The 24407-nt window shown below is 42.6% G+C and overlaps 2 protein-coding genes across 3 annotated transcripts; both read right to left on the reverse strand.

Annotated features, from left to right (window-relative positions):
* Positions 1–2275: 2275 nt before the first annotated feature.
* On the reverse strand, positions 2276–3670 carry LOC113463476 (NADPH-dependent aldehyde reductase-like protein, chloroplastic). Its single transcript, XM_026808972.2, has one exon. The coding sequence runs from the start codon at positions 3269–3271 to the stop codon at positions 2477–2479; it is 795 nt and encodes a 264-aa protein (XP_026664773.2). The 5' UTR covers positions 3272–3670; the 3' UTR covers positions 2276–2476.
* A 15430-nt stretch (positions 3671–19100) lies between these two features.
* On the reverse strand, positions 19101–23913 carry LOC103718361 (pentatricopeptide repeat-containing protein At4g13650). 2 transcript variants are annotated; one of them, XM_026808971.2, is made up of 4 exons: positions 23575–23913; positions 20335–23483; positions 19506–19783; positions 19101–19408 (listed from the first exon to the last, which is right to left on the reverse strand). In XM_026808971.2, the coding sequence occupies exons 1-2, from the start codon at positions 23716–23718 to the stop codon at positions 20358–20360; spliced, it is 3270 nt and encodes a 1089-aa protein (XP_026664772.2). In that variant the 5' UTR covers positions 23719–23913; the 3' UTR covers positions 19101–19408; positions 19506–19783; positions 20335–20357. The 2 variants fall into 2 exon arrangements, with proteins under 2 accessions (XP_026664772.2, XP_026664771.2); XM_026808970.2 differs by having other exon boundaries at positions 19506–19788; positions 23575–23912.
* Positions 23914–24407: the final 494 nt, after the last annotated feature.

The raw sequence follows: 24407 nt of genomic DNA on the forward strand, positions 1-24407 counted from the left end.
CTCAGAAAAGGTCTAAAGAGAGAAGAGAGAAGCTCCATTTGTTCTTTTTTTAGTGCTATTTATAAAGGTGGGTTGGGATCAGTGGATAGAATTCCGATTTTTGAATTTGGAGAAGGGTTGAGATAATGGCAATCGATATATTTTCTTATAGCAAGCTATGGATGAAGGATTCAAAAATTTAGAATTGGATGGCTTGGATGCTTTTTTCTTAATCAGAGGGCTAGGAACTTCTCCCTTCTCATTGATTTTGGAGGGAAAGTTACCACCCAAAAAATTTAGATCCAAGTATTATTCTCACTCCTTTCCATTGTTAAGATATTTAGGGTGGAATTTTTTGGGATTTTAGGTTGACTTTATTTGAGAGGGACAAAGATGTCAAAAATCATGTAATCAAATTTGGGATATTTGGAGTATGTGTCAACATTAGAGTTTATATTTTATCTTGATCTAAGCTCATTTGATGGAGTTTCAGAAATAGCTTAACTTAGGCTTAAATTGAACTAGGCTGGATCCAGTCGACTTGCAACTATCAAATATTAATCAAGTTAGATGACATTGTGTGTAACTAGACCCGTTGGACACTAACTGGATGGAGAGAAAGTTATAATGATGGTTAATTAGAGAAGAATTAGAGTGATTTTAGTGAACCAAACAAAATTAAATGAATTGGCCTAGCCTATTTAAAGATTGAGGAAATTGATGGACTTCTGCTCAATTTAAGTCACAGCTGGTCAGTGGAGTTGGATTTAGATTGGAGAAAAGGAGAATTAGACTCCGAAAGGGATAGAATGGAGTGAATTGGATGAAGGAATAAGAATTTTGGGTTAAAATTGGGGGAATTAAATTAACTAATACACTTGGATTCAATTAAGTGCAATTATGAGCACAAATGATTAATTAAGGGTGTAATAGGGTGGTTTTTCAACAAGTTTGAAATTCAATTGAAGCCATACGCTAGATTAGTCAGATGAAGATCAATTAAAGTCAAGGAGCATAGTTTTAAGCACATGATCACTTATTATTTTTAAATTTGAAGAGCTTGGGAAGCAATAACTAGGGGTGTCTACAATATTCCCCTTTTTGAGGCTGGGATAACCAATAGGCAAACCAAGAAGAACATGGAGCATCCTTTCTAGCTACGGATATCAATTGGATGATGGACGAATTTTTTGGTGGCTTTTGTCTTTTCTAGTACTGGAAAAGTAAAGGGACATCCTTTGCTTGTAGACTCAGCAACTTGCTTGGCATAGTTATTGAGCTCGAACTGGATCGTTAGCAGTTGTATAGCACTTAGGTGTAAAGTTTGAGTAGAGCATCAATTATTGTGTAGCTCAAGGGCATGGTTTTAATGGAGTGCCAATGGCCTTTTCAAGCTCTTTTTATCCAGAGATCAAAGCCTTCAAGCATGATCCTCTACAGTCGACTACTCTCGAACCTTAGGCCTTTCTCCTGGGTGAGAGGGATTAAGGCTTCGAGCATGATCCCAATGTTGACTACTCCACAACCCATGGTGCTAGCTGTGATCTCGGGCTAGGCTTCTCCTAGGGTTGCTAAGATTAAGTTTAACCTCAAGCATAGGCTACTTTAACAAATTTTGGCATTAATCATAAACATTGGCTAGTTGCCATCTTTAGTTGGAGGTTTGACTTAAAAAGAAAGGGTTATCATGAGATCTGAAGAAGAAAATAGGTTGCCATAAATGAAATTTGTGAGGGTAACATGGATTGGTCGCACATAATTTTGTATTTGATGAATCTTTTGCAAGGGTCTTTATTTACGCTTGCAAAAACTAGCATAATTAGCGAGCATATACTATAGGGCACTTGCAAAAAGTTATGCTACCACTATACCACTTTCACAATATCTCTGCTGTTCTTTAAAAGTTGAATCCGACTTAAACATCAGTGAGGCGTTTCTTTTCCACATTAGAAGCAAGATTTGAAAGAAAAATGGGGAGGAGAATGGTCTTTTGGCAAGCGAGCTGTTGCAAGGCAGAAATAGAGGTAAATAGAGCTCCTCTTAGCAATCCTTGGGTGGGGAGTTGAAATGTTTACAGAAACGGAGGAAGAGAAAGCGTCCGCCTATATTTATAATTTCAATAATATCTTTGTTAACTTATCGAACAATGCGGCTATTTGTCCCTTCTATTCTTTTTTTTTAATAATATTTTTTTTTATATTCAAATCTCCTACCCAAATAGCAGAGTTAATCTACTATTTTCTATTATAATGGTTAATAAATATCATTGGAACAGGTATCAATTTAACCTATGAGATCCCATTAAACAAAAGCCGTCATTATAATATAATTATAAATTTCCATGACATTATTCAGAACTCCTAAGCCGCTTCCAAAAGCAAACTGCACGCCAATCGAAATGACAGAAATGAAATCCACCGGCAAAGTTGTACCAACAAACTCACGACAAAATGCTGCCAATACTGCAAGCAAATGAAATGACTCAAACCATTATTAATTAGACGTAGCCTCCGTTCACTCGGACGACCTGCGCATTCACCCACTCCCCGGCATCCGTGCACAGGAAACCCACCAACCCTGCCACCTCCTCCGGCTTCCCCAGCCGGCCCAGCGGGCTCAGCTCCGCGGCCCGCCGCACGTCCTCCTCGCTCTTCCCGGCTAAGAAGAGCTCCGTCGCCACCGGCCCCGGCGCCACGCAGTTGGCCGTGATCCCCGTCCCCCTCAGCTCCTTCGCCAGGATCCTCGTCATCGCCTCCACCGCCGCCTTCGACGCCGTGTACGCCGCGTACCCCGGCCTCAGCGCCCCCACCAGCGACGACGACACCGTCACGATCCGCCCGCCGCCGCCCCGCTGGAGTCGGTTGGCTGCCTCCCGGCAGCAGAGGAAGGCGCCGCGGGCGTTGACGGCGAAGGTGGTGTCCCAGTCCTCGACGGTGGTGTCGGCGAGAGACGGAAACTTGGAGTCGAGCACCCCGGCGCAGGCGACGAGGATGTGGGCTTGGGTGCCGAAGAAGGACTCGGCCCGGTCGAAGAGCGACTTGACATCCGCCGGGTCGGAGACGTTGGCCCGGACGGCGACGGCGCAGGGAGGGGAAGATGGGGAGGAAGAATTGAGCTCGGCGGCGAGGAGGTCGGCTTGCGAGGAGCTGGACGAGTAGTTCAGGACGAGGCGGGCGCCGAGGGAGGCGAGGTGAAGGGCGATGGCACGGCCGATGCCGCGGGAGGCGCCGGTGACGATGGCCACGCGGCCGGCCAGCGGAAGGGTCATGGCGGGTGACTTGTCGGCAGCCATGGTTAAAGCGTTGGGGGAACAAATGGTTTTTTCCCTCTTCTTTCTTCCTTGATGAGATCTACTGCCCTTGGCTCGGAACCTCCTACATACATTTATAGTGGTTGTTGGGACTCCTGGATAATGCTGGAAGCACTTTCAAAAGTTTGAAGGATATGCTGTGAAGACGTTGAATTCTTCTTTGGATGCAGAGGAAGTTGAATTGTTCAATCGGAGGTTTGGCCGCCGATCGTCAGCGCTGCTCTCAGCAAAGCTGTTCCACGTAAGAGCGCCAATCAGAGTGGGGTGAGATCGTCAGCTCATACTGTGAGGACCAGCCCACACATAGTGGGCTAATGGGCCAAGCCCAACATGGCCGGCCCATCTGAAAATCCAAGGAGCTTTTCAGGAAGAAAATGGAGGTGGTAACTGCGGCTGTCCGTGGTTACAACCGCCTAACAACCACGATCACCACCACTCTTCTCCCTCCCTATCAAGAGCTATAAGAACCCAGGGACTCTTTTCAGGGATGCTTCATCCCTCATCTCTCAGTGCCCCTCACTCTCTCTTTCTCCTGTTACACGGTAGAGATGTGCCGAGGAAGAGGAAGAAGGGTGCCCTTCCGCGTCCTGCGACTGTCGCCGGCCACAGCCCGCCCTCCTCCCGCGTCCGCCGCAGCCCAGACCCTTTCCCACGCCGCCGGCCTCGCGGGAGAGCGTCCTTCTCCACTGGCTAGCCAGCGGCGGCCCGGCCCCCTCCCAAGCCCCCTCTCGGGCCCCCTCCAGCAACCTGGCCCCCTCGTGCGGCCGCCACGGTCTGGCCCCCTTACCACACCGGCGGCCTCGCAGGAGGAGAAGAAAGAAGAAAGAAGAAGAAGAGAAAAAAAAAGAAAAAGAAAAGAAAAAAAAGAAGAAAAGGAAAGAAAAAGAAGAAAAGAAAAGAAAAGAAAGACAAGAAGAAAAAAAAGAAAGAAAAGAAAAATAAACAAATAAATAAATCCATAAATAAATACATACATATACATACATATATATATATATATATGTGTGTGAATGAACAAATAAATATATATATAATATATTGTAATAAAATAATAAATAAATAGAGAGGCCGCGGCCGGGCTTGCTCCTGCTGCCGCTATGGCCCGGCCCCCTTCTGGCGCCGCCAGCCTCACGGGAGGAGAAAATAGTAGAAAAAAAAGAAGAAAAGGAAAGAAAAAGAAGAAAAGAAAAGAAAAGAAAATAAATAAATAAATAAGATAATAAATATATATATATATTGTAATAAAATAAAATAAAAAATAAATAAATGAAGTATGTTTAGAAAAGATTTAATTGTGTGCAGAGAACACTTAACTATGTGCAGAGAAGATTTAACTGTGTTCCAAGATGATTCAACTGTATGCTAGGCTAGATTAAGTGTGTTTCAAGCTTACTTAACTATATGCCGAGAAGATTTAACTATGTGCCAGGTCAGATTAAGTGTTCAAATATTGATTAACTGCGTGCGAAGCTTACTTAAATATGTGTCATGCTATATTACCTGTGTACCAAGCTAACTAACCTAATTGCAATGGTGAGTTAACTGTGTTCGAGGCTATATAAATTGAGTTCTAAGCTTTATTTATTTATTTATTATTTTATTTCATTATAATATACTTATTTATTATCTTATTTATTTATTTATTCGTTCATTCATATATATATGTATTTATTTATTTATTTATTTATTATTTTCTTCTTTTTCTTTCCTTTTCTTCTTTTTTTCCTTTTCTTTTCTTCTTTATTTCTTTATTTATTATTTTTTATTTTATTACAATATATTATATATTTATTTATTTATTTCTTCATTCATTCATATATATATATATATATGTATTTATTTATGCATTTATTTTTCTTTTCTTTCTTTTTTTTCTTCTTTTCTTTTTTTTCTTTTCTTCTTTTTCTTTTCTTTTCTTCTTTTTTTTTTCTTTTTTTTTCTCTTCTCCCCTTTTCCTTTCTTCTTTCTTCTCCTCCCATGAGGCCGGCGACGCCGGAAGGGCGTCGGGTTGTGGCAGCCGCGGGAGGGGGCTCGGGACGTGGCCGGCGGCGGTCGCAGGAGAAGGCTCGGGAGGGGGCGGGCCGGAGCCGGCGACGGCCTTTTTTTTCTCTTTCTTCAGAAGGGGATTGTGGGGGTGGGGGCATTTTCGGCGGCGCAGAAGGGGGTGGGGCCATGACTGGCGGGAGAAGGCGCCGTCACTATTGGCCGGCGCCTGAAACGAGGCACAGAGTTCGAATTTATGCCTGAAATCCATCAATGCAATAAACCAATCGGAGCTTTGCTCGAGCTCGAGCTTGAAACTAGGCACAGAGGTCCATCGTCGGGATGTGGCAGTCGCGGGAGGGGGCTCAGGACGTGGCCGACGGCGGCCGCAGGAGAAGGCTCGGGAGGGGGCGGGCCGGAGCCGGCGACGGCCTTTTTTTTCTTTCTTCAGAAAGGGACTGTAGGGGTGGGGGCATTTCCGGCGGCGCGGAAGGGGTCGGGGCCATGGCCGACGGGAGAAGGCGCCTTCATTATTTGCCGGCGCCTGAAACTAGGCACAAAGCTCGAATTTATGCCCGAAATCCATCAATGCAATAAACCAGAGGTCTCGAGTTCGAAACCCAAGCTTCAAGTTGGGGGGAATGTTGGACAACTCTGCCGCTGTGCGGGCCATACCCTGTGGGGTCCCTAAGCAGTATAGGAGGGGTCACCGCCTGCCCACGGTGATGGGGGCGGGCCATGGCCGGTGGCGATGGACCGGTTGTTAAACAACCAGTCAACAAGAATTAAACGTTAGAATAAACAGGTAATCTAATATGATAAATCCAGTTCTGATCATTTATTAATGCCGGGTCTCTTTTTGGGTTAGAATAAAGGAAATCTCAATTTAAATATAGGCGAACTGAAGTGCATCCAAATCCTGAAACTATTACAATATATAGAAAGTTATCAGTCTAAACCAAGAATAAAGAACTACTTGTAGCCAATCTAGCAACATTGTCTACAATTTGATTGGACTTGCAACCGATGCACCCATCCCCTAGAGAAAGATACCAATGGCAAGAAGCCGAGCCTAGCGATCATGTACCACACATACAACTCCGAGTTATGATCTTTTGCGGTGCATATTTTGTACCATAGAGGAGTTGTATAGTTCTAGATAGCCGCCACATCATCCATTTTGGTGATGAACAATTGCCGTTCATCTTTGCTATGCACTATATTTGACATCCAACATGACTCTCTCCATTCTCTAGATAAGAGAGAGATGTTGGTCTCTAAAATACATGATATAGTGGCTATGCACAACTGTATAGCCCATTGTGGTGCAAAATACACACCCAAAGGATCTGGACTCACTCCGAGTCCACTACTCTAGCTAAGGGGTTTGTAAATCAGCAACGGAGACAAGCCCACTAGGTTGAAAACCACCATGCTGCCTAGAAAAGGGCTAGATTGAGACAAGTCTAGGTTTGGGCTTAAAAGTAAGGTCCATAGACATTTCAGATTAGATTTGAGTAGATACTTGGCCCTGTCTAAGCTTAGCTCGAGCTCGAGCCTGAAACTAGGCACAGAGCTCGAATTTATGGCCGAAATCCATCAATGCAATAAACCAGTCGGAGCTTAGCTCGAGCTCGAGCTTGAAACTAGGCACGAAGCTCGAAATTATGCCTGAAATCCATCAATGCAATAAACCAGCTTGAGCTTAGCGCGAGCTCGAGCCTACAACGCCATGCCAATGCCCCTAGCAACGCCTCTCTCTCTCTCTCTCTCTCTCTCTCTCTCTCTCTCTCTCTCTCTCTCTCTCTCTCTCTCTCTCCATCTTTGGACTATTGACTTCCATGATCTCGTGTTGATCGCTAAGAGTGGCTCCCCCCTTCTTCCCCATTGCTTTTTCCCTCCACCTTTTCCCATTACCAAAGCTTCCACCTCCCTTCCTTCCTCTCTCTCTCTCACACACACATGCACGGCTATAACGCCTGTATCTCTCTTTTCCCATTGTGCAAAGGTGATCCTAGTTTTTTTTTTTTACCATGTTCTCCTTGAGAGAACCAAATAGCCTTGTATGAGGAGTCCCTAAAGATAGGATTAGAGCTCTTGATCCCAAAGATTGCTGAGGAAGATACAAATAACTTTCCATAGAAAAAACAGAGATTTTCCTAATCGCGCATTTATGAGGGGTGCAGCCACGTTGTCTTTCCCAAAGCATCGTAATCATGAGAGGGATACCTAGAGGTTAAATGGCCATTTGGAGACCGTCGGCGATTCGAGGAGTCATTTGGGACAAATGTTTGGATGACACGTGGCCGAAGTTTGGTAAAATGTTGCATCAAAATAGTTGCTTAAATCTTCCATTAATAGGGAAGGTGGCAACCCTAGCCCTTTCACCTTGTTCCTTCATGCTCCAAAGCCTAGAGAGAGAAAGAGTGCAAATGCAGTGTATTCCTTCCGTGCTTTTGTTCCATAGTTCTTTTTTCTTGTTCTCAACCAAAATTTTTCTTTTGCCTCCCTAGAGTTACTTTGTGTCCGTTTTCTTTCCCTTGTCTTCTTCTGTCTTTCTTTTTCACATCGTCTATGGATCCATACACCGGAGGTTGGCCTTCAAATGATGAAGGGGTAGGTCATAGCTCTTCCGACCATGTCTCTGTAGTCTCAAGAGGAACTCACCATGAGGTATTCTCTAGTCTGGATATTGAGGTAAACCTCCTAGGGGAGTTCGACCTTGATTGGAGTCGGGCTATGTTCTATCCAGCAGAACTTCATTCTTGAGCAGCCTAGCCCCTCAGATCGGGTGACCTCTCTTGGAGAGAACCAAATAGCCTTGTATGAGGAGTCCCTAAAGGTAGGGTTAAAGCTCTCGATCTCGTTGGTTATTGCCGAACTATTAGCCCAATACCAACTAGTCCCCGCGTAGCTCGTCCCCAATGCTTGGAGGATAATAGTGAACTTCTATTGTTTTGTCCAGCCTCAAGGAATCATCGCTAAGGTAGGGATGTTCCGTGCTTTCTTTCAAGTGAGAGCTCATCCCTGGAATAACGGATGGCTGCCCCTTTCCTATAGGTAAGGCTACAATGTCCTTCCTCGTAAACCTTCGTCATCTATGGTTGGAAGGGTCAATTTTTCTTCGTATCCTCGACGGCTTTCTAGGATTTTTCGACTCAGTGGAGGACACCTGGGAAATGAGTGTTAAGCCTTTTCCTATTCTTGTTAGATGAAGAGCAGGAGTTAATTGATCTGCTTCGCCAGATGAGGGCTCTGCCTTTGGCCGAGTTGGTCCGAGATTTAGCCTTAGTTTATGCTGACCTAAGCCCCGCCTCTGCTATTAGTATATCTCTTTGTCTTATTCTTTTTTTTATTAATCCCGCTCTGTTAATTGACTTAGCTTTTCTTTGTGCTTCTAGTGATTAAGTTCGAGGTGGACGAGCCCTACAGCACCTTGAGGAAGAGGAAGTTTGGCGAGGGCAGTTCCTCCTCAAGTAGGAGTGTGCCAACAAGCTCTCCCATAGGTGAGATCGAGTTCTCGACGGTGTTGAGCCCTGCCATTAGGGTTGAGGAGGGGCCCATTAGGAGAGGATCGCCGAAAGTGGAGGTGATCGATATGCCTCCCATCTCTGCACGACCTCCTTCAATGAGGCTGGCCCAGGCGACTGCTCCTTCGGACATTCCAACTTTTGTGATGGCTCCTAAGGCCATCTTAATTTCGTCGGCTACAAACAATGCAGTCGGTCCTTCTTCGGCCTTGATAGAAGGGCCTCATAGTTCCACCCATGCTCCAATTGCTGCAGTGCTGCAGGCAGAGGCATCTGAGCTGCCTTTGATCCCCCCACTGGGGGTGTGCAGACATCGACATCTTCGCTCCAGCCTACTTTGCGGAGCGTAGAGTCGAAGACCTTTTGCTCGAGTTGGTCCGCGAGGACCTTTGACTCGTTGCTATGCCAGGGCGATCCCCACATCATATGGGATATGGTCCAGGGGTTCATGCCCCTAGAGACGAGGAGGAATTATGCCAAAGGCCGCTAAAGAGAGTGCTTGCTTCGTCCTTCCATACTGCCATCAAGGCAACGAGATTGGCTCTACCTTTGTCTTTCTTTTCCTCTTCTTTTCTTCTCTAAATGGTTATCCCTCCTTTTGTTTTCGTAGGGGATGTACACCACCTGCGTAACCATCAAGGTCATTCGCTCCTACCCACGGAGACTAGTGGGCGGAGGCCGAGAGTAGGAGGGTGGAGGTAGAGTCACAGGCTCACCTCTTCAGTTTTAGGGTTGAGAGTGCCAAGACAGAGTTGGAGTAGATGGCGACTCAGTTGCATGGGATGTAATGAGCCATCAGCGAAGAAGGAGCATGTGCTAGGAGAGAGGCGATGTAGAGATCGCCTGTCTAAAGGATGTGGTCGCTGCGGCCGAGCTCCAGGCCTCTCAGGCCGAGGAGAGGCTTGCTTGTGTGAAGATAAGGCCGCCTAATTTGAGGAGAGGGCTTACCTCACCGCTAAGGAGGTCACTCGGGCAAAGGAGAAAGTCTCCCATGTAGAGGAGAGAGCCCAACGTGCTATTGCGGATTACATGGCCTTTGAGGGGTTCCACAACGAGATGCTTGAGGTTGCTAGAGACTCTTCTAAAAAGAGTTTCTCCATCTGTCGGGAAAGAATCTACATGGTGGCCCCTAAGCTCGACCTCGGTGCAGTCACCTTCTCAGGGGAGTGCTCGGATGAAGATGCCTTTCTTTGATCGTTGGGAAGTGAGGCCGAGGAGGAGGAAGAAGAGGAAAAAGAGGAGTGAGAGTAGAGGAGAGAGGAGTGATTTTTTTTGGGTCGGATGTGAGCCATAATTTCGTACCTTTTATCTGCTATCCTTATAATCTTCCTTTTTTTTTGTTGAATGAACAGAAGTGTCTACTTGCTTGATCGTTTAGTTGGATTGATACACTTTTCGTTTGAAGGGTTGCTCAGTCCATAGCAGGGCTGCTCCATATCCTTGCCATTATGTCGCCCAATTCCCCCAATTCCCAAGGTGGTCAACAACAAGAACACTTTAGCAAACATAATTACACCTACCCCCCAGTCATTATGTGGCTGGGTCTATCCGCTTTCTTGAAAAGTGGCGCATGTCGTCATGCTGACCAATGCCCAAAGTTCGAAGCATTTTTCTCCGATAAAATTCAAACTGTGATCAGGTGACAACCTGAGAGCTTCCAACTGGCAATGAGCTCTTGGAAAATACTCCCACAGTTAAATGTAGATCGGTTGGGAGTTGAACACGTCTCTTCTGATTCAAGCTTAGGTGCTCCGATTTCAACCGTGCATTCTTCCTATAAATAGGTGTTGGCGGAGGCTTGAGGGGCCAAGTCAATGTTGGCAGAGGCCGAGTTGGCCAAGTCAATCCTAAGGAAATAAAGTAGTGCCTTCACTATTAGTAGTCGCTTTTGGTGTAATGGTCAGCGCTTGATCCTTACAACAGGACTAGAACCCCTGATATTTGGCCATTCATTTTTGCTGAGCTCTTGAAGCACTATAGAGCGGTTCATGCGAGCTTCCCATTGCCAGATGATCACCAGGATGATGGAGGCGGGGTCGAGAGTGGGAGCGACTCAAGAGAAAGATGTGAATCTCAAGATCACCAGATTAGTGGTGGAACCATGGGTCACACCTCTATGCGCCATGGAGAATGGGGACGAGGTCGTTCTAGTTGCGGGACACGAACCTTCAACCATTATTGAATGTGAAGAGGCTAAATCCTTGCCGAGGAAGTTCGGCTGAGGACCATTGTGTCGCCCTCCAAAGAGGTTATAACGAAAGATTACTGCCAGACTCTTTCTGGATGTTGTAGTCGGCGAGGGTCTAGCTACCACTGAGTCGTCTTTGTTTTTGTTTGTTTTCTTGTTTAAGCATGTACTCAGATGATTTGTTTGTTCCGTTGTAATTGTAGTAATGAGCAAAGATTTTCTTCTTTAATCCACCCCCTTCGTTGCTTTTGCTTCTTTCATGCTCATGGTGCTCACATGCTAGTGGTTGTGTCCACCATTGTGTGGTTCTCCCTTTCTGCTGGGTACGAAGTCCTATGCTCGGTACCTGCACCCTAGCCTTAACGGTTGTGTGCAGTGTCCATGCACGACCCTCATTAGTGAGGCTACTAGCTCGGCTGGGGTAAGCTACCAGTAGGTTTGGCACCTTGGTTTCGGCCGTTTCGTAGGAACTTCTATAGAGATCGGCATCTCTGCTTGGCCCATTTCGGCCTAGAGAGGTCGGTTGGCTCGCCAATCCTTCGGTACCAGGGCCAGAACTCCATCTGGGATGTCTCGACCTAGAGAGGTTGGTTAGCTCGTCAAGTCTTTGAAATGAAAGTTAAAACTCTACATAGGCCATCCCAACTTAGAGAGGTTGGTTAACTCACCAAGCTTTCGGCTTGAGGGCCGGAACTTCGCTTGGGTTGTCCTGACCTAGAGAGGTCGGTTAGCTCACCAAGCCTTCAGCACAAGGATTTCGGTTAGCACGCCAAGTCTTCGGCACGAAGACCGAAACTCCACCTAGCAGAATTTGAACTAGTGGTACTCTCTTGTAGATGGTCAGAGCAAAGAGCTTCTTTCGAGGAAAATGGAGCACGTAATTTTATTTGATAACTCCAATTTACAAGATTTCTTCAACAAGCTTTATTGATGATACATCTATAGGTTGATAGAATTCCACATCTAGGGAATAGGCATCCCATTCAGGTGTTCGAGAAGATAAGTTCTAGGACATATGATCCCGAATACTCTGTACGGTCCCCCTCCCAGTTAGGTGAGAGTTTGCCTCGTTTGGCTGGCTAAGAAACTTCGGCCCTCCTAAGCACCAGATCTCTGAGTCGAAAGAACTTAGTCCTCACTCGAGAATTATAATATCGGCTACCCACCGCTGGTAGGCAGGAATACGGATCTGAGCTTGCTCCTTGGTCTCTTCCAGTAAGTCGAGGCTGGCCTGCAGATGTTCTGGGTTCATCTACTCATCTAGGAAATCCACCTAATTCGGCAGTCCAATCTCCACTAGGTTCACCGCTCTGATCCCATAAGTGAGATCAAAAGGCATCTCTGCAGTCGAGATTCGAGGTGGGGTTCGGTAAGCCTAGAGGATACTGTAGAGCTCATCTACCTAGAGAGCCCTGTTGCTTTGTCTAGTCACATCTTCAGGCCCTACAGAATCATTTGGTTGGCTACCTCTACTTCTCTATTTGATTAGGGGTGTCCAACTGAGGATGAGGCGATGCTCGATTTGTAGGTCGACATAAAATGCTCTGAAGCAGGCATTGTCAAATTGCTTCCTGTTATCAGTAATGATGGAATGAGGAAGTCCAAAGCGGGATATAATGTGCTTCCATACAAAATCCCAAGTGTTCTTCTCAGTGATGCGAGAATCGACTTCGACCGACTTGGTGAAGTAGTCAATGGCTACTCTTAAAATTTTTCTCCATCCGATTACCTGGGGGAACGACCCTAGAATATCCATGCCGCAAGACTTTGTAGGCTAACATTCTGCTCCCTAGATGGTTCCCACAAATTCCTTTGTGAACCTCCCACAGTGCATAACCGGCTTCGGTTGGCTAGAGACATCGAAGGAGGAGAAGGGTGAATGACCTTTTATGGAGCTTTTTCTCTCGCAGGATGTAGCATGCGGATCATCAGCATATGTCAGAAAGTTGTTAATGCTCTGTCTGGTAAGACCGGTTCAACCATCACACATCACCATCAGTCCATATGTAGGCCACTTGCTCTCGTAAGAGGCAATCCATTTCTCTAGCTCATTCTTATTACCGTCAAGAAGCTCACCGTAAATGTCCTTCGAGCCTAGAGGATGTACACTGGGACCGGCAATCTGTATGGTGAAAATGACAGACCTATAGTAGATATTGTCTGCCATATTCACTGGGATGTGGCTGAAGTGGAAACAAAATTCAATAGATCGCTGCATATTTTTGTTCTTATCCTTTTTTGGCATTGAGTCAACTCTCCGCTGCTTCGAATCTCTGCTGGAGGAGGCATATCGCTCTGAATCATGGATTATTGCTCCTGGTGGAATCTCTCTATATGCTTTTTTTTTGCTACTAAAAGCTCCTAATATAGATGCAATCCGGCCATTGCCTCTGTTGACGGTCTTTCTGACTGAGGATGCCCTCCTGAACTCCAAATCTGCCTTGCTGCTCGCAAAACCGAAGTCGAACTCGTAGTATGAATACCCAAATTGAGCCCTATGCTTGGCCACCTCATTTTGTTACTACTGATCATTCAAGCTCGCCTGCTATCAGTTTGGATCTGTATCTTCTCGTCATCTAGAACAAACGCCTCATTTGACTTTCTAGAGTGATAGAAAGGTGGCTCTGCCGCTCGGCGGTCCACCTCCATCTTCTTCTTCACAACCCTCTCCTTCACTACTCTGAAATCAGCGAAGTTCTTTTTCATTGGTTGTCGAATCTTCTGTGAGTATTTCCGGCATATAGATACGTTGATGTAACCATCAGCTAAGTGCTGTTTCAACCTATTTATCTCTTCTCTCTTGAATTCTGTGTTGCACCAGTTGTACTTCCAATGGTGCCAACCCAAGAGCATTTGCCCATGATCCCAACTAATGTCATGCTATGACACCTTCTTTTTTTTTGATGGCTCCATTCCTGCAGGTTTATCAAATATATCACTTTATCAATTATTTAAAAAAAAATTTACCTCAAAAAATACATCTTATTTTTTTATCGTAAAATTATTACGATAAAAAAATTTTTACCTCAAAAAATACATCTTATTTATCTAATACATAATATTAATTTTTATATTTATTTATATATTTTTAATAATTTTTAAATTTAAAAATATGTTTAAATATCATAAATTCAGAAAAATATGATTTATACCTCAAAAATTACTTCTGAATTATATAACACGTACTGCTAATTTTTCGTAATTTTTGGTATTATTTATATTTTTTAATTATTTTTAAATTTAAAAATAATATTTAAATATTAATATTTTAAAAAATTAATTTCAGCTCAGATTCATGTAGAATCCATCAATGGATACTATATATATTTTCTAAGCCCTTGGGCATCCATTAAAGGCAACTTATTTCTCAATTTTTTTAAATTTAAATCTTGGCCACTGTGCGCATGATCGCATCAAAACTTGACTGAATGGATACCAAATTTTTATGAAGAGTAGGTTGCATGCCCTTAAATATGTTTCTGATTTTATATTTTTTAAATTTTTTATTAATTTTAATTTTTTTATTTTTAATCTGAAAATATATTTTTAATTTTTAAAAATTATATATAATCCAAAAATTAATTTTTTTTATATTATCGTGTAGATCGTCCATAGATCTACAACATACAACAAAATCAAGCCCAAATTAAAAATTTTGACACGATCTTCCCTAATTTTGCAATTTTCAAGCTATTTTTTCAAAAACCCCAAAAAATTAAGGGAATGAGATAGAAGAGAAAAGGCACACCTGATTTAGGCTTAGATCTTCCTTCTGTGCTTCTAAATCGGCAAGTTTTTTGATTGTTTGGAAAGAAAAAGCGGCGAAAATCTCTCTGCCGCTTTGATTTGCTGTTGGAAAGGCTCGATGCTTTAAAAGCATCAGATTAGTCCACAGTGACAATCCGATTCGGAACCAGATTGACTAGGTGCGAACCGGCCGGTTGGCACCGAGTCTACACTGAGCCGGTTGGTTCCGGTTGGTTCCCGACCGATTCCAGCCGGTTCGGTATGGGTTCCGGCCTATACAGGGCCGAAACCGAAAATAGAAGGCGAACCGACCCGGTTTCGCCCTAGATCAGCTCGGCACTATCCGAACCGGGTAGTTCGGCCCGGTTTGGCAAACCATTACTATGAACTTAACAGTTCTACATATATACATAGCATTCTACTATGCAGCGAACAAACAAGCAGTTGAATCTAGCTAATGATGAGTATAACACATTGTGCTTACAATCTTAGTTGGCGCCTTATGTATGATTATCAGCCTCTAGCCAAATAACATTTTATCCATCATCAGAAAGTTAAGAAATTGCAAAGCATCAACCCCATGTTATTGCAGAATTATCAATTGTCTGTATTACGAAGCCTGCATTCCAGTTTTTTGATTGAAAAAAAAAGCCAAATGTCAGAAAAAGAATTTTATCTTAATTGGTCAAAAACATGGCTTTGCAATCTCGATATTTCTTTTGTATTGACTTTGTTTAACACACTATCTGATGATTGCATTAATTCCGTCAGTCAGTATTTTTATTAAACCTTGATGAATAATCTGTGTGGCATCTAGATTGGTATGTTTCCCTTTTATTAAGCTCAGTCGAAGTCCTGTAGACATGGGAGACTTGCAAAAATATTGGCTTTGGGTAAATATGTCAAACTCAAAAATAGTGCAGAGAATCACATGCTGGAATTGACATCATAGAATGCCCATGGGCGACAATGGGCAACCTCAAGGTTGAAAAGTGCCTCTTAATGATGGTTGTCAAACAAGTAATATTCCATAACCCACGACAACATACCAAATTATACAGGTTGAAATAAGACTCTGGGCATGATTGCAGGATAATAACTTTCAGCATGGGCTCTTGGAGTATCCCAGGATCATATGATAAATTATAAGGAGATTATTTTCATTATTAAAGATGATAACTGGATAAAGACGGCACAAGTAACAAACCAGCTCAGCTTGGATGAAGATGACATGTATAAAAGAAGATCAGGGTTCGTCAAGTCTTATGTTGACAAAAAAAATGTCTTAGCCTGGGAAGACAAAATGGAAGTTAGTATATAGAAATATATTCCATCAGAATTCCCATGGGGAAGGATTGCGCAATGTAACTGTTTATAACAATTATCTGATCTTACAAGGAATGGTGTCCAAGCAGAACTTAACCACATTCAAGCATATCTAAAAGACAGCTAGTTGCTTCTGAGTTTGTGCATAATATCTGAATAAGATACCATGTGATGCTGTGAATATGGATGAATAAGATACCATGTGATGCTGTGAATATGGATGCATGTGTGATCACGGGTCATCAATATGTTGCAAAGACAACTGACCTAGGAGGAAAGATTTCTCTCATAAAGAAAGTACTTTCTTCTCAATGAAGGATCGGAATGATTGGGAAAAGTTTATATATCATTCAACATTCTGTGAAAGGTGGAAAGAGCTCATGGGAGGAACTTTATGTTGTTAAAGAAACTAGAATTCAAAGATTTATATAGTTATCGCTAATCCTATAAAGGACAAAATAAATGCAAAGAGTACATATTTCAGAGATGGGAACAGAAGGAGACTACATATAGGGTTAGGAAAGGCTGAAAGCATCCTAGTTGTGCAAACATAGGCAATGACTCAAGTTTGGAATCTTCTCAAGAAGGTATACCAGAAGAAAGTTCAAACCTACAAGATTTCAGAGGTAAAGGACAAGATAAATAACCGTATTAAGGTCAGATAATTTAGAAGTTTGTAGAAAAGTTGAGTTTTGACAATAGTTATGGAGAAGGGGAAAAACATAAACCAATAATACAACAATCCAGCTTGTTTTGGAAGCTAGCATCGAAGTTGATTCTTTGTTTGGATGCAATTGTGTCAGATTAGAAGTTACATTTTCTTAGTAAAGCATTCGTGCAAATTTGGAGGCCACAGAAAAAAGACAGTTTGTGTACTTTTAAAGAACTGTATGTTGAGCTGCAGTGTCAGGTTGTGAGGAGTATGTAGTTTAGACATCCCCATGCTTAGATTTTGTTGTAACTTTATCCAAGTGCAACAAAACATACTTTGAAGCAAAGTTTAAAGTTTAAAGTATTATACATGATGCCTGTATTGATCAAATCTAGAATAACTATGCCAAAAATGGCACCACACTATACTAGATAATGGCATGTGAAAATAATTCCTAGTTGTATTCTTATTTGTATTATCTTGCATAATTACTAATTATGATCTTTTCTACTTGTTTGATTCAAATGTACGAATTCTCTCAGTTACCTGTTATTTTAAATAATGTGCATGCCAAGCATAGAATCCTAACAACTCTAAAGCATAGGCTCACAATTAATAACGTAAAGGGAATAATCCTCAGTAAGATACAATTTCAAAGTGGTTAGGTACAACCAAGGTATACCGTATCGGCCCAAACCGGGTAGTACGGGGCCGTACCGGTTCGGTATCAGTATCCGATATGGGTGGCGTACCGACACTTGGTACGCCAAAAAAATTCGGTACCATATCATACCAACATTGTGCTAGTGTGGCACCAGTACGGAGTCCGGTATTGACACAGCGAACCTTGGGTACAACAGTATTAAAATGTATATACAAGTAGGTCTATATTCTAGTACCATGCACAAAATGCTACAGTACATGCGCTATGGACTGAGAGGGTCCAATGCAGGGTCTGCTGAACCGGTCGGTTCAGCCCGAACCGGACCGGTATCGACTGGCACCGGTCCGGTTCCGAGGTATAAAACGGTTCCGACCCATATATTGGGTCGGAAACGTTCGGTTAGATGCTCGAACCGGTGCGAACTGAGCCGGTTCGCACCGGTACATGCTCGAACCGGTGCGAACCGAGCCGGTTCTCACCGGTTCGGTGCTGGAGTGCCACAGCGCTAGCCAGAGGCACTTTGAAAGTGCCACACTGTGCGGCACTTTCATTTTAAGTGCCGCACTTTGTGCGGCACTTTCATTTTAAGTGCCGCACTTTGTGCGGCACTTCAATCGAAAGTGTCGGTGCGGCACTTCGAAAGTGCCACGCTGTGGCCCACAGTGGCACTTTTCAAAGTGCCACAGTGCCTCAACGGTTGGCTATAAAAGCCGACCGAATGCTGAAGCCAAATCCATCAGCTTAGGTGAAGGAAAGGCAGAGAGAAAGGAGGAGGAAAAAAAGAGAAAGGCAAAGACAAAGGCATGAAAAAAAATTAGAAAGGTCGGAGAGCGTCGTTTTTCTTGAAGATATTGACGAGAAGCATCGCCACTCGATCCGATTTTAGATATTCGAGAGTGCTTTAAATGTATGTAATTGATTGTACCTTAATTTGAAAATTTTTTTATGTTCTTCATCTCATTATTTGAATCATTTGGAAGTAATAAGTTGCATCATCTAGTTTTAACCTTAAACTTAAACATAAAAACATCCAAAAAATATCCAAAAGTGAAAGAACTTCAAAAAAAAAAAAACGACGATAGGATCGAAACCAGGCCGAATGTGCCCTATCGGTACGGTATCGGTTCGGCTCGGTTCAGCTCGATTCGGCACCGGTACCGTACCAATACCGGAGCCGACCGGTACGTTGGTACGATCGGTACCGCAAACCTTGGTCCAATGGATATCAACATACCCACCAACTGATCTGGGGCATATGTATTGTATGAGCGAGGCCATACTAGGTGCTTATTTGCACAATACATGATAGTACACAATTTGTTTCTGGATCTCCTTTCACAAGGCCAACTTTACACCATGTTGTTATCTAGGTTAAACAAACCTTACTTGTCACTACTCAACAAAATGCATCTTTTTGGTTCATATGACATATCAGTAAATGCAAATAAGGTTATGGAGAAAATGTATCTGAAAGAGTCCTTTGCCAGGTGTGTGTGCATATATATATATATATATATATATATATATATATATATATATATATATTTACATGAGCCATGATGATAGTTACATGCAGTAGAGAAGTGGGGCATTACAAGAAAGAAAATTAAATAACGGCCCACAAAAATCAAAACAGGATAGGGTGAGTCTAAGCCTGAAATCACAGCATGTCCTCATTTTAGTGATATATAGTTTGGCTGATTACCAATTTAAAGAATTTATTATCCAAAATTATAAATTTCATTAAGAAAACCAAACTATAATATCTTATCAAGCATTTGGATTTTCGTGCTATTCACCTTGAGGTGAGCTCAATCTATAATGCAGCTTCAGTAATCTAAAAGAAAATTTGTTTTATATTAACTTGGCTCATTACTCTTTTCTGTAAACTTTACTATTTCTTACATGGACTTTGGTTGTCTTCTAAACCTTGCGCAGGAAATAATTGATAGATCTGATGACTTAGAACAAAGGCAGATCCATAATTAAGGCTGCTAACTTCAAATGCTTATTACATGCCTCCCTTGACCTGCATTCAAAGCGTAAAAGGAAATAACACAAACATCATATAACATTTAAATAATGAAAATAAAATATATAAAACAGGGTGGATGAAGATCCCTAACCTCAACATATCTTGCTTTGGACTCATGCATCCTTAGTTCAATAAGTTCAGTTGACTGCCATTGTTGCTGTCCCCAATTATTTTCACTGATTCACCCAGGCAATGATCATTACATACTTCACTGCTGTACTCTTTTCACATTTGGAACCATCATGATTTCTGCTTTCCACTGCTCCATCCCCTTCCTGTGGTCTATTAGGTCAACTCTCCCAAGAACTCCATTTGGCCTTCTTCAAAATCAAACTTCCTTGCTCCAGCCGCAAGCTAATAAAGATGAATCTGTGCTGGAAGAATAATTTTTAATGTAATAGGCTCCCACAAAAATGAGTAAAAGTTGCAATATAACAAGCTTGTGTTAAAATTATGTCCATTCAGCATATGTCGGTTATACTTACCCTCCAGTCCATTTGATTTATTAATCTATGAGTCAAGAGTCAAGAAATTATAGTCACTCTCCAGTCATAGTCTATGGTTGTACATGTGAACATCAAAGAGATGAAAAACCAATATTACATATGAAATATTTTAAATGGCACAATCATAGTTCGTCATACCGGCCTGAACTGGGCGGTATGGGGCATATCGTACCATACCATTTTGGTATCGATATCCGGTATGAGAGGAATACCGATACTCGGTACACCGAAAAACTCCGTACCATACCGTACCGACACAGTGCTAGTGTGTCACTGGAATAGGGTCTGGTACCGAGACAGTGAACTTTGGACACAATGATTTTGAAATGACACATTATCTATTTTTAGTTCTATTTTATAAATATTGTCACAGAAAACAAGAACCTAATAATACACTGGTTATACATATATTACCAGTTCAATCTGATTTTCACACTTCACCAATAATCTGCACATGAACAATTGCCTCCTTCAAAATGATGAAAACGGTAGGCATCTCTTAGTATAATTGCCCGTCCAGAAATCCTTGAGACATATTTCATCCAAATGTGGCAGTCATTACAGACACGAAGGTTCTTAAACACTTGGAGGGGTACCTCAGGAGACAAACTAAGTAGCCCAAAAGCAACAGCAAGTTTCTCACTGTGAATGCATGCAGTGGGATCTTTTCGCTCTTGCTCAATGTCATGTAAAAGGTAGTATCTATCTTGCCTGTACCCTATCTCAACTGCCCTTTCATTCAAATCTTTCAAGAACTCATATATCATGTCTGCTAATGGGTGTAACCGGTCGCCAACAAAGAATGCATGAACCTCATTCTTCACGCCAATCCAGCTACGTCCTGGCTCCTTTTTCACTCTTCTATCTTTCATCATCTGCCTCACCTGATCTCTTTGATTCCATTTCCCAGCCACGGCATATAAGTTAGATAGGAGAACATAAGTCGCTGAATCATGTGGCTCCAGCTCCAGAAGATGCTGAGCTGCAAGCTCTCCAATTTCCATGTTCTTGTGAACTGTACAAGCACTGAGAAGGGTTCTCCAAACCATCGCATCAGGGGCGATTGGCATCTCCTCTATGAATTCTCTTGCACGATCCAATTGTCCAGCTCGTCCAAGAATATCCACAACACAAGCATAATGTTCTGGTCTTGGAACGATACCATGCTCCGCATCCATGGATTTGAAGTAGTCAAGGCCTTCATTTACTAAACCCACATGACTACAAGCAGCTAAAACACCTATAAAAGTAACACCGTTTGGTTTCAAATCCTCTTGTTTCATCTTCTCAAACAGTTTGAGTGCTTCTCGGCCACATCCATGTTGGGAATATCCCGTGATCATAGCATTCCATGACACCTCATTCCTCCCAGACATCCCAAAGAAGCCCATCTTTGCATCTTCAATGCTCCCACATTTAGCATATAGTGAAACTAAAGCATTGCTGACCTCTATCTCAGAGTCAAAACCAGTTTTTATAATCCTTGCATGTATCTGCTTTCCTTGTTTTATGTCTGCCATGTTAGCAGAAGCACTCACTGCAGAGCCAAATGTAAATGAACTAGCTTTAACACCTTCCCTGTCCATCTGCAAAAACACTTTTAAAGCTTCCTCGCAGTGCCCACTTTGTGCAAGCCCGGATATCAACCCATTCCATGATATCTCATCTTTAACCTCAACAGTCTCAAGTGCAGAATATGCTTCCTCAATCCTTCCACATCTAGCATAAAGGTTAATGAGTGCATTTCCAACCGAAATATCTGTTGAGTAACCAGAAATACAAGCCTGTGCATGGATCTGCAATCCCTGTTCAATTGCTTTGATTCCAGCACATGCACTAATAGCACTTGCTAATCCTATATTATCAGGCCGTATTCCATGAATTTGCATTTCTTCAAAAGTTCTCAAGGCTTCTACATAAAGCTCATGCTGTGCATATCCAGCAATCATGGCAGTCCATGAGACCACATCTTTCTCCGTGAGTCTTTCAAGAATTGCCCTAGCACTCTTCAGCTGACCACATTTAGAGTACATATCAATCAGAACGCTACTGACATAGACATTAAGCTCAAAGCCAGTCTTTATGGTCAAAGTATGAATCTGCTCTCCAAGATCAAGTGCTCCCACATAAGTACAAGTTCTAAGAATACTTGGATATGTATATTGATTAGGTTGCACACCCTCCACTTGCATTTGGTAGAACAGATCAAAAGATTTTCTTAAATTACCCATTTGACCATAAGCCACTAGCATGACATTCCAAAGCACGACATTTTCCCTGTCTGTTGTATTGAAAAACTCATGTGCAGTTTCAATTGCTGCACATTTAACATAGAGATCAAGCAGAGAACCTTCAATAATGTATTCTGAAGAAAGTCCAGTTTTAAATACATATGAGTGCAGCTGCTTTCCCTTTCTAATATCTCCAATAGAGGCGCAGGCAGTTAATAGACTTGCTATAGTCACAGAATCGGGTTTGAAGCCTGAAAGTTGCATCTCTTTAAATATTTCTATTGCACTTTCACTGTTTCCATTTTGTGCATGCCCCGAGATCAATGTATTATACGTTACACCATCATGATTGGGCATTTCACTAAAAATTTCTTCTGCCATTCTTAAACTTCCACATCGTGAATACAAGGTGACCAGAGCATTGCCCACGAAAGTTTCAGAGCTGAATCCCTGTTTAATAACTTGGGCATGGATCTGCTTTCCATGTTCAAAATGATCTGTTTTGGTGCAGGCACTGAGGACACTGGATAGAACGTATGGAGTAGGGACGATTCCAGATCGGTGCATCTGGCTGTAAAGATGCAGAGCTTCTGCCCCAAGACCATTTTGAGAAAAACCAGACACCATGGCAACCCATGAAACATTGTCCTTCGAATACAACTCTTCAAAGACCAATCTAGCCAGATCTACGTACCCATTTTTGGCATATAAATCAATCAGCGGATTTCCAACAAGGAAATCACCACGAAATCCATACCTGATTATCTTAGCATGAATCTGTTGAACAAGAGGCCAATAACGATTATTTCCATTGCATGCTCGCAGGGCATTGGCAAAGGCAACAGGATTAGGATCCCTACACTCTCTCATCATCCTCGCAAAAAGAGCCAAAACCTGGCGGTGTTCCTTCCTCTGAGAAAACCTCATAATCATAGTATTCCATGAAGCAACAGTTCGATGAGCCATATCATCAAACATGCTAACTGCATCAACAAATTCGCCGAAAGCAAGATAAGCATCAATGAGCCGATTGCACAAACGGGTTTCTCTATCGAAACCCAGTTTCAGAATCTTCCCATGAATCCTTTTAGCATAGACAAGCGATCCCGAATTCAAACAATTATCCAGGAGAGAAGCATAAGTGCTACAATCAGCACGAACACCGCGTTCTTCCATTAAGTGAAGAAAGAAAAAGGCATCGCCTTTTGGCATTCCTTCTACCCGGGTGGCTTCAAGTTCTCCATCGGAGGACTCCTCAAGTGCTTGGCAAACCGCAGAGTGTCCATCCCGGGAAAAGCTAGCAATAAGTCCAGCGGCTCTCCCGACAAGCAACTGCAGTTCCCATAGCAAAAGCAGGCATAAATGGAGCTCTAAAACACAACCTTGATCAGAAAAAGGAGGGAACTTGGAGAAGCTATCGTACCTTAAGCAGCCTGCGGTGGGATGCTGACAACTTCTGCGAAGAAATTACTCTTGGGAAGAGCGAAACGGAGGGCTGGGAGAGAGACCCGAGGAGGGAAGATGGTGCGGAGAGCATCAACGGTGATGAGGATGGGCTGAGAGGCATCAACCATCAGTCCCCTCCGCTGGTTTTTCTGAAGTCCCACGCCAGACTTCGTAATTTAAATGAAAGACTGATAAAATTGCAGCAACTCCACCATTATTTGATAACCTTGACGAGGAAAGCGTGTAGAAGTTTTAAAACCGGAACCGTCGAATCTATCGGAAGTTTACCGGGCAGCAGATTACTGCTTCAACGGCCGGGTGAGTGGCAAATGAACCGTAATGTCATGTTCAGATAATAGATACATTAGTTGTTATTTAATTATAACGATATAAATATATTTATTTGATAATTTTTAGCACTGTTTGTAATCAGAGAGAGTCACGATGATGCTGCTATCATGATGCCTTCTATATAATTCAATTTGTCATCAATTTTGAGATTTTTCTTCTTTTTTTTTTTTGAATTAGGAGGAGGATTGAAGACCCGCCCCTTGATTTTATTAAGATATGAAAATGAAGTGAGAAAAAAGTTTTGAATAATTGTTGAAAATTTTAGAAGTGGGATAGAATGCAAGGCAAGGGTGTTTTGGACAGGGCTCCTTTGCAGCGGCCAATAATCTGAGCATAACTCTCAATCTTAAACTCTAAATTTAGTTTTGTAAGACAAATTTGATTCTTGGGTTTGGTGCCTTTTCTAAGAAGAAATTATTTCTGTTTCGGGAGCTGAGCTCAGAGACGAACACCCATTGT

The sequence above is a fragment of the Phoenix dactylifera genome, unplaced genomic scaffold (assembly GCF_009389715.1).
Source record: "Phoenix dactylifera cultivar Barhee BC4 unplaced genomic scaffold, palm_55x_up_171113_PBpolish2nd_filt_p 000233F, whole genome shotgun sequence".
NCBI lineage: Eukaryota > Viridiplantae > Streptophyta > Magnoliopsida > Arecales > Arecaceae > Phoenix > Phoenix dactylifera.